Genomic DNA, 9,275 nt, shown 5'->3' with positions numbered 1-9,275 from the left:
CCCGGCTCCCATTCACCACCACTGTTTCCTGATAAGGTGTTCTCAGGCTTCCAGTCACAGTCTGCCTGCTTTTCCCCACCCCACAGTGTTTTTTTTGGGACAGAATCTACTATCCCCAACCCCTGCTAATAGGGGTTTTCTGAGGTGTTGACATTCACATGTGAGTCAGCTCAGAGCAACAGCGTTCCCTCTGTCAGTAGCCCAGCTCATGGGAAACAGGGTACTACCTGATCCCATATACAAGCAGCTGTTTGCTTTCACATATGGATTCCTAGCTAACTGGAGAGTAAAGTGCTCTTTTGCTTGTCTCACACATACTTCTGCACCCTCTCTCTCCTGCCACCATAGCTAGTAATAAGGAGAAACCTTGCTATTTGTGGATTTCTTGCTAGTCAAGGGTAGTTATACCTATCCAACCATGTTTTTGGAGAAGCTGGATAGGTAAGAGTGCTGTTAAAATGTGCAGTTGGGAGTTAAGTTATATTCTGGTAGAAGTATAAGGAGTGCATACTTAGGTTCTCTCCTGTGGGCCCAATACTAAAATCAGGGAATTAGCAATCACAATGAGTGGTGAGACTGTAACAGCTCTTCCTCAACCAGTGATGGCTGGAAAACAATCTGGCTCAGGCCATATTGGAGAGGAATGTAGGTGCCAAATACTCTAGGGCCAGATCATGCCCTCCCATGGGAAAGGGCTCTGTCAGGAGCAATTCCATAAGAGGCTACTCCCTGGGAAGGCCAGAGAAAGGATGATTTTCCTACCCTTCTGGCCCATCCAGTCTCCACATGTTCCATCCACACAGACCCCAGACTTAGGGAGCACATGCTGCAGGGTATGGGGACATGCCTGGGGTTACAGGGAAATACCACGGAGAAGGCAGAGTTCCTGTTCCTCAGAGGAGGAGGAAATCTCGGTCATAGTTTGGGAGGAGCAAGGCATTAATTTCATTCAACTTTATTCAAAGTGCTCTCCATGGCTGCAGACAATACATAACCCTACTGTTGGCAAATGACAAAATGGGAGACCTCAGCCATATGTGACCTGCAGAACTGTCACAAACTTCAGAAATATAGCTCTGAGATGACAGAACAGATGAAGGAACACTTTACATCCAGAATATCCAACAATTGCAATTCTGTGTCTTCAACTACCTTGTCATGCCATGCCTGGATAAATATAGAACCACATTTATTCCATAGATACTTCACTGACCATAGTTAAGAGCTGCTTATTACACTGTTTGTAAGAAATTTTTACAGAAAGTTGCAGAATAGACAAGAGGAATGGGCACATAGCTAAACTGGGAGGCAGAGAGGAAGGGGAGATCTATTCAGAGGTTTGACCAAATACCTTGAAAACCATGGGGCATCCTTCTGGAACTAACTGATAATGGGACAGGATATGAAATAAGCACCAAAAGACATAATGCCCTGTTGTTCCTGCAACAGATATATAAAAAATATTTCCTGTCCATTGCCTATTCATTCTGAACCCTTCTCTTTATTACTCATAACCATTTCTTTGTCTTTTTAGATGATGTGAAATAATTTTGTTATAAGAAAAATAACAATAAGGAATATTTGGCTAGAACCTTTTGGAAGTCAGTACTTAATATCTGAAAGTCTAGCCTCTCCGCAGAGGAAACTTAGCCATCTAGGTCTTTGTTTGGAGCACTGACTCTTGTAAAAACCACTTATTCAAATCATGACAAAAATATTAAGCAGTGATTAACAGACTGGGGGGGAGCTCACAAATTCTGGTGGCTGTAGGTCATCATGTGTATTGATGTAAGGCAGTGACTTGACATTGCATCAACTTGTGTGATAGGACATGACATGGGGAAGAGAACAGTGATACGGAAAAACAGATATCAGAAAGGAGTCCATGTCCCCAAGTAGGCCCACAGCAAGCCAAGGAAAAGTGTGTTGTGCATCGGGGTACTTCTACACAGCACACTAGTGAGGTGTGTGCAGGGCATGTGTATCTACATATTGCTGTGAAAATCAGGCTGTGTCCACACACGAGTGAAAGGTTCCAGTTGGAGGAAGGCAGCAGGGAAAAGCTCCAGAAATAGGGAGCTCCTGGACACTTTCCCTACTGCCTCCCCCCTGCCAGAGCCTTTCCTTACTGCTGCAGCCTTTCCCTATCATGGTGAAAGGCTCTGGCAGCAGGGAGGAACCGGGACACTATCCAGCTAAAAATATCGCTCTGCTTGGGGATGGAGAGCCGTGTAGGTTCCTACCCTAATGGTTCACATGTGTCTTTCTCTACTTGCGTATGCCATGTCTCACCATCTACACTGCAGTTTATATCCCTGCTGGGGGAGGTGTATGTAATCTATACGAAGCCATAAGGAGTGTGCCGAGTAGATGTACTCTTAGTATGGATCTGTATAATGGAGCGACTGTTGCGCTCCCAACTATCCTCCCCACTATGGAGTTCTAGGAGGGGAGAGGAAACTGGCATAGAGTCCAGAGAAAACTGAATGGCTGACTAGGAAAGAGGATGCCAGCATCAGGATTTCCATTTACCCCTGGAAGGAAGGAAAAACTGGAAGTGGTAAGCTCTCCCATCTTTTCCTCTTTGTGCTTCCTGGAGGGAACCAGGTGGGTCAGATCTTCCTGCAGAAGAAAGGAGGCTGATAGGGTACTCCCACCTTGGACAATTGTTTCTCTAACTGTGCCAGTATTACTCCACCTAAGGAGGCTTGGAACCCTATAAACTCTCCAGCCAGATAACAACTGGTCCTGCTACTCCCACTCTAATCTCCATTTCTCCAGCCAGTGAGGAGGAGGCAGCATGTTGCAGGGATCTCAGTTCCCCCAAAGCCTGGAGGGGAAAAGGAAGGATGGGACACTGTGCTCCTTCACATCCCCCACTTTCCGATAACAAGGAGAAAAAGCTATAACTAATTTAGTACCTTTCACCCTTCTAATAGTTATCAGCGCAATTGTTTTAGGTTTTAGTGGGGGAGGGTGTAAGTTCACCCTGAGGCAAAAGTTCAAGATGACAAGTTCAGTTGCCCCACTGTTGACCTGCTGTCCATCAAAATCCTGCTTTGAAATGTTTGTAACCAGCTGATGCAGGTGGACAGAGATTTGACTAGTTGAAATTACTAAAATGCAGCCAAAATTTCGGTGAATCTAACAGTGACACCTCTGAACAAGGTAAGGCTGCATTATAAACATAAAAAGCTGAGAGCAAAACTAATCATGCATATCAAAATGTTACAACTAAATCATTACCAGTTATTGTGCCCTGTGGTTAATATAAGGAAAGAATTTGACTCCCTAAAATTCCTTCACTGACTCAGATTCAGAAAGGGGATAAATGATCCATACTTTGCCAGTGAAATATGTAAAAGTAGAATATTTTAACATAAAAATATCTGATTACTGCTACTGACTGCAGCAAAAATCTATAAAGGTGAATTGTTCCCCTGTGTCTTTTTCTACCAAGAGAATGCAACGAGAAGATTTTTTTTTAAAACATCTTCTTTTTCAATCAGGCCAAGAGACCGATCTTCAAGTGATTATTGTGATTCTACAAATTCAAAACTTCTTTTCAACATCTTTTCACATTTCACGGACTTTGATTTCAGATTTGCACCTGGTCACAGCCTAAGGGCAAACAGAGAGGGTACAAGTCAAAACAGAGACATAAATCTGCAGTATTTAGACAGAAGAGCCAACAGTATAGTAAATTTACACATGCTCATGTTGCTTTTAGGTTACTAAATAAATATCAGTTATTATATTTGGGCTCCCTTTAGTATATTGGAGTTTTAAAAACAGAGCAGAACTGGATTTCAGCAATTGATGATATTTACATCAAATAAAGCTGCAGATTACTAAATCAACTTATAAATCTAAATAGTGAGCTAGACACATCATAAGTCACATTTGTGTTCTATTAAAGCCCCACTGTAGTACCAAAAATGAGTTTAAGCTAATTTCCTTTCTGGTGAAAATGCACTTTTAAATCTGTTTATATGAAACATTTCTGACCACAAATGTTAAAATCATTCCACTAATTAAAACAATAAGCAACAGGCTTTTCATATACAGTCAGGAATACACTGCAATCTTTTAAAAATGTATGGAATTATATTCTTTAGCTAAACTACTTGGTTCATGCAATGGCTGTAACATTTGCAGAGGCAGGTTAGTATTTGTATAAATAGTTTAACTTAAGGCTATTCAAACTTTTTTTTCTGCTGCTAATCTACATTTTGACTAACTCCAAGATTAATTTTATATCATTTCCTTGAGTTATACAGACTATAAACAAGAAAAATAGCCAACCTATTTTTTCCAGTCAATGATTCAGATAAGCATGGTTAAAACAGAAGAAAAAAACTCTGGTAAATATATGTTTTAGGGAAGTTAAGAAAATAAGTAAGATGAATTACAATCGAGCTTCTGTGTTGTACTGTACAAGCAGTTTGGGATCCTAAACAGATGAAAAAGAACTAAAGCAAATGAAAAAAAAAAGGGGGCTGATAAAGATTTTGGCTACAATACAGGAGACATATCATTACCATATGATCTAATGTGGGTGTCAGCCTGGATTGTGTTCATTGAGGGAAACCTTATTTTTTAACTGTGCTGTGGAATAGAAGCAGGAGGGTTTTCCACCAAGTGACAGTCACTGAGCAGTAACCTACCCCCTCCTCCTTTCCACACCTGCAGGTCCTTTGCCGGGGCTGAATATTTAGTTTAATTACATCTCAGCTTTGAGAGCTCCTCTTGCAAATCCCTGGATTAAAAAGGTATGGCTTTCAATCATTGTCCTGAACTATGCTTCAGACTAATAAAACTTCAGTCAAGTCTAAAGCAAAAATGGTTGCATTTTACTGGGAGAAGCAAGAAAAATCCTACTAAATGTTTAGCAATGTTAATGTTGTACCCTGAACTTGTGTTGTTTGAGAACATGAGAAGCAGAATATGTTCTCAAGGACTGAGTACATTTCCTATTGTTCATTTGATTTTTGCTGTCTTTTGTTTTGATGTGTAGAAGTAATGCTATACTCCTTTTTTCTTACTGTGAACTTTGGCAGCAATATATTCTGTGTTTGTAGGCATATATTTAGAGTATATGATATAGTGTGTATGTGTGGGGGGGAGGGAATGTATGAATAGTTACATTTCTGGTTGCAAAAGACAGAGTGAAATTTTGCAGTCTTTCTTTCTATGCATTTTAAACTTTATTCAGAATATTTTCAACTTCAAAACAATGTGATGTACAGTTATACAGACTTGATGAATGTCTTTATAAAATTAGAAAGTGGTATGTTAACATATATAAACAATGGACTACACCTCTTAGAGAAGGTGGCTCTGAAAGAAAGAGTTGAAAAACAAAACTCCTACAGAGCTGGAACTCCTGTCAATGGACATTCAGGCTACTTTGAAATCCCAACTACTGGGTTTTCACACCTATTGTTTTGTATACAGAATAGGTAAGACACGTGGTCCAGGAATTTTTTTTTCATTGTACATTTCATTCAAGTAAAATTTTGTGATGTTATAAGAAACTCTTCTGACAGAAAGTGGTCATTTTTTCATTAGTTTTAATGCAGGGTAACAAGACGACCACCAATACAGTGGTTTCTGGTGACGTGAAATGATGTAGCTTTTGTGGAAAAGTCTTCCTCACTGTGTACATATAATTAATGCAAATGTAAACAGTTTTGTGCTCTAAACCCAAATACCACATCGCAAACCATTATAAATTCAATTCAATCTATCTTTCCCTCTTCCTTTCTAAATGAAGTGTGAACATTTATTAACAGGACAATTTTCTTTTATATGATTTTTAAATGGTTGTTGTTTTGTTATATATATATATTCCTATCTTCTGATTATTTTTCATTAATATGATTTTCCCCCACTGAGTCCTTAATGCAATATATATATTATCTAAGCCCCATAACATCCATTATGGCCCTAACCCTGCAGTTCTCACTCCCGCAAGACTCCCATTGAACTCATTAGAAGTCTTGGCTGTGTAGTGATTACAGGATAAGGCCCTATGACAGTATTTAGCTGATATATATGTCATCAATATATATTAGTGTGCATGAGTAAAATATGAAAAGTGCCTCTGTGTTGTTTGTCTGACAATTTATTTCCAGTAGAGGATCCTGACTCTGCTTTCTTTGAAACTAATGGATGTTTTACCTCTGGGATCAATGGGAACAGGATCAAAATATTAATGGGTCAAAAACAGTTTACTTTATACCCAGGAGAACCTCTTTAAAGCAGCCATAGAATGCCAGTATCATGGCATTTCTCTTGTGTATCTGATTCACATGGCATATCGAAGTTAATGAAAATTCAGAACATTTGTTTTTGCTCTGCTAATATTTCTGTTGTTTACAATACAACATGTTATGATAAATGGCAATAAATTAGGACTTTAATTCCTTATGCCATGGTACAGAATATTTTTGGAAACTGTATTGTCATTTTACTACCCTCCACTCCAAAATTATAAATGTGCTGTATTAGATGTAGTAGTACTAAGAAAATTGTCATGGATTAATGCCACTTTGTTGTATTTTTCTTACTTTCTCTCATACTTATAATTGTGCAGGCTCACCACACAGAGTACTCCTTATTACTGGAATACCCGCTATGGGGATAAATTGGATTACTATTGATGGCACGCTACAGAATCTACAGGAAAGGAAAATGCTTCTAATTAAAAGCCATATTGCAATATACATAATCACACTGAATAATACCTTTCTCCAGGTGAACCCTAAGTCCCACGGAAGGCAAAGGGATTATTTACAGAGTAAAATATCCTTACTCATATTTGATAGTATCACAATCTGGTCATAGAATGGCTAAATTAGAGAGGCTTCAGTTATATTTTTAAAATATTAGCATATTTTGTATGGCAGACTTGTCATCTGCTTAAAAAAAAGGGTAAAATGTTTTGTGATGTTGCATTCTGGGAGTTACTCTATGCAAATTACGTAACAGAGGCATAGAGCTAGATACATGCGAATCCATCTAGCCTTAGACTACCACCAGCTCTCTAATAGTACCGTAATTTGAAGTTCTAATATTCTGAAGAGAGGCCTCAATATACAGTGCCTGGTTTCTAGTTAATTCATTTCAGAAATGAATTTTTGTATTGCTGAGTTACTGATGTAAACAATTAAAGGAACACTTATTTTTGTATATAGTTATAACTTCTATCTGGGACTACATTTACTAATGTAAGAAAAGGCTCCTAATCCCATGAGGGATTTTTCAAGATAACTTTCTCTGTATATTGCATATGGTGAAAAGAGAAACTATTCCGGGGTTAACTAATTTGTAATCACCTACCATAAAATATGAAAATTACTCTTAATATATTTCCCTCAATACTGAACAATGCATGCCATATATTCTAGAACTTGCAGAAATTAACTTAGGGCCCAGTCCTAAAACACATACTTATGTAGCTTTCCTCATTGAGTCCAATGGGACTACTCACATGAGCAAAGTTGCTCCTGTGGAAAAAAATGTTTGCAGGATCAGGCCCCTTAAGTCTCATTAGAAAATGTGCTGACAAAAAATAAGCAGGAGTTCAAATGCTTCCGCAGTGCAAAGCAAAAGATTTTTTTACACGATATAGTTATAAAATAACATACCCTAAGCCAAATAATTGGAAAGGAGGCCAAGAAGAAACCAACATGAAATGAAGCTTCATAATATTATTTAAACTGGGAAATAAGTACAACTTAAGCAGCTAAAAGTTTTTTTCCTAATATCTAGATCTTGTTTCATTTCCCAATCAGCCTCGGTGGGCTATAATTTAAAACACATACAACAGGCTGGCTCTTAAAAAAAATTACAAGACATGAAATATGCATTATGGTGGATTTGAGAATCTCAGGTTCATCCCCAAAGGAACAAACTCATAGCTAACAACTGGTAGTGAAAGCACACACTCAAACTGCTACGGTGGCTAAGTACTGACAAATGGAAAACGTGGCTTATTGTGTTGACTGTTTTGTTTAATAATGTTGACAACGCTTCTTGTTCCTAATAAATGCAAACAGATGTGTTTACAATTACCCTAAACCTCCTCTGTAAAAAGTGTTTTTGACAAGTATTTAACATTCTCCGACCCATGTAATATAAGTGGCCTATCTGTAATGAACAGTCACACATTTATGTAATTGGTAGACATGCTGTGTATCTTCTTAGGAAAGGAGCTTTGCAGAAATGATAGTATGCTACCATTCTTTAAACCTTTGATTTGACTCCTAGGTTCACTGGTTCTGTTCTGAGTAGATGAAGTAAACCATGAAGGTGGCTGTCTTCTTCCTCCTGCTTCTGCCAGTATGCTGGGCCAAACCATTCCACCAAAAAGGCTTATTTGAGTTTATGCTAGAAGACGAAGGATCTGCTGATCTTCCAACAGACAGTCCTGACCTATACCTACCCGGAGCAGTATGTCCATTCCGCTGTCAGTGCCATCTTCGGGTTGTTCAGTGTTCAGATTTAGGTAAGCTGTGAAGTAGCTTCACAGAGAATCTGTCTATGCTTGTTTTATAGCTAACTGTTACTAACTGTTTATAGCAGTTACTTTAGATGGATGGCATAACTAGTGAGTCTTGTCACACTATAATTTGGTTGTTGTTAAAGATTTGCTTTATACAAAAAAACCTTGCTAAGGTTGTTGTTAACTAGAATGAACTGTATGAAGAGGTCTATAAAGTCTAGGCAAGCTGGGGATTTGTGGTGATGACCAGTGAAAGGTTTGTGCTGTATGTATATTTTCTTGCAAAACCACAACCTCTGCAAGCAAAATCTCTTTTCCAGGCTCTATAATTTATGTATCTCACATGAATCCAATGGGGTTAGATGGTAGGGATGGGAAAACCTTAAGAAGGCTCTAAATTCTATAGGCCAGATTTTGCTATCCTTACTCACACAGAGAAACCACCCTATTTATGTTTATATGTAATAGGTGTAGGTATATTAGAATACTTGTGTCTGTTGGCTTTATTGTGTGGATGGTTGGGTGGTGTTGGTGGCTTGTGACATACAGGAGGTCAGACTAGATGATCTGGGTGTACCTTCTGGCCTTATACTCAATGATTCTATGATGAGTCAATGATTTCAATGGGAATGGTTGTGTAGTAAAGGTTTTACTCAATATGTCCGAAACTGGACCCTTAATTAGACTGGAGGTAGTTACTTGGACAAAAAAGTTCAAACATTTCAAAACATCAAAAAACTTTTAGAGCTATTTATAAAACATTTGG

General features: G+C 38.5%; 1 protein-coding gene across 1 annotated transcript in view; it reads left to right on the top strand.

Annotated features, from left to right (window-relative positions):
• The first annotated feature begins 2,394 nt into the window (after nucleotides 1-2,394).
• The window catches only part of DCN (decorin), a 48,913-nt gene continuing 42,032 nt past the window's right edge, over nucleotides 2,395-9,275 (top strand). Inside the window, exons 1-3 of the mRNA XM_024220376.3 lie at nucleotides 2,395-2,560; nucleotides 4,693-4,772; nucleotides 8,275-8,512. Coding sequence (XP_024076144.1) covers nucleotides 8,311-8,512 — 202 coding nt within the window. The 5' untranslated portion in view covers nucleotides 2,395-2,560; nucleotides 4,693-4,772; nucleotides 8,275-8,310. The remainder of the gene's footprint in view (nucleotides 2,561-4,692; nucleotides 4,773-8,274; nucleotides 8,513-9,275) is intronic.

The sequence above is a fragment of the Terrapene carolina genome, unplaced genomic scaffold (genome assembly GCF_002925995.2).
Source record: "Terrapene carolina triunguis isolate 2854851 unplaced genomic scaffold, T_m_triunguis-2.0 Scaffold68, whole genome shotgun sequence".
Lineage (NCBI taxonomy): Eukaryota > Metazoa > Chordata > Testudines > Emydidae > Terrapene > Terrapene triunguis.
This window is presented reverse-complemented; position numbering and strand designations above follow the sequence as displayed.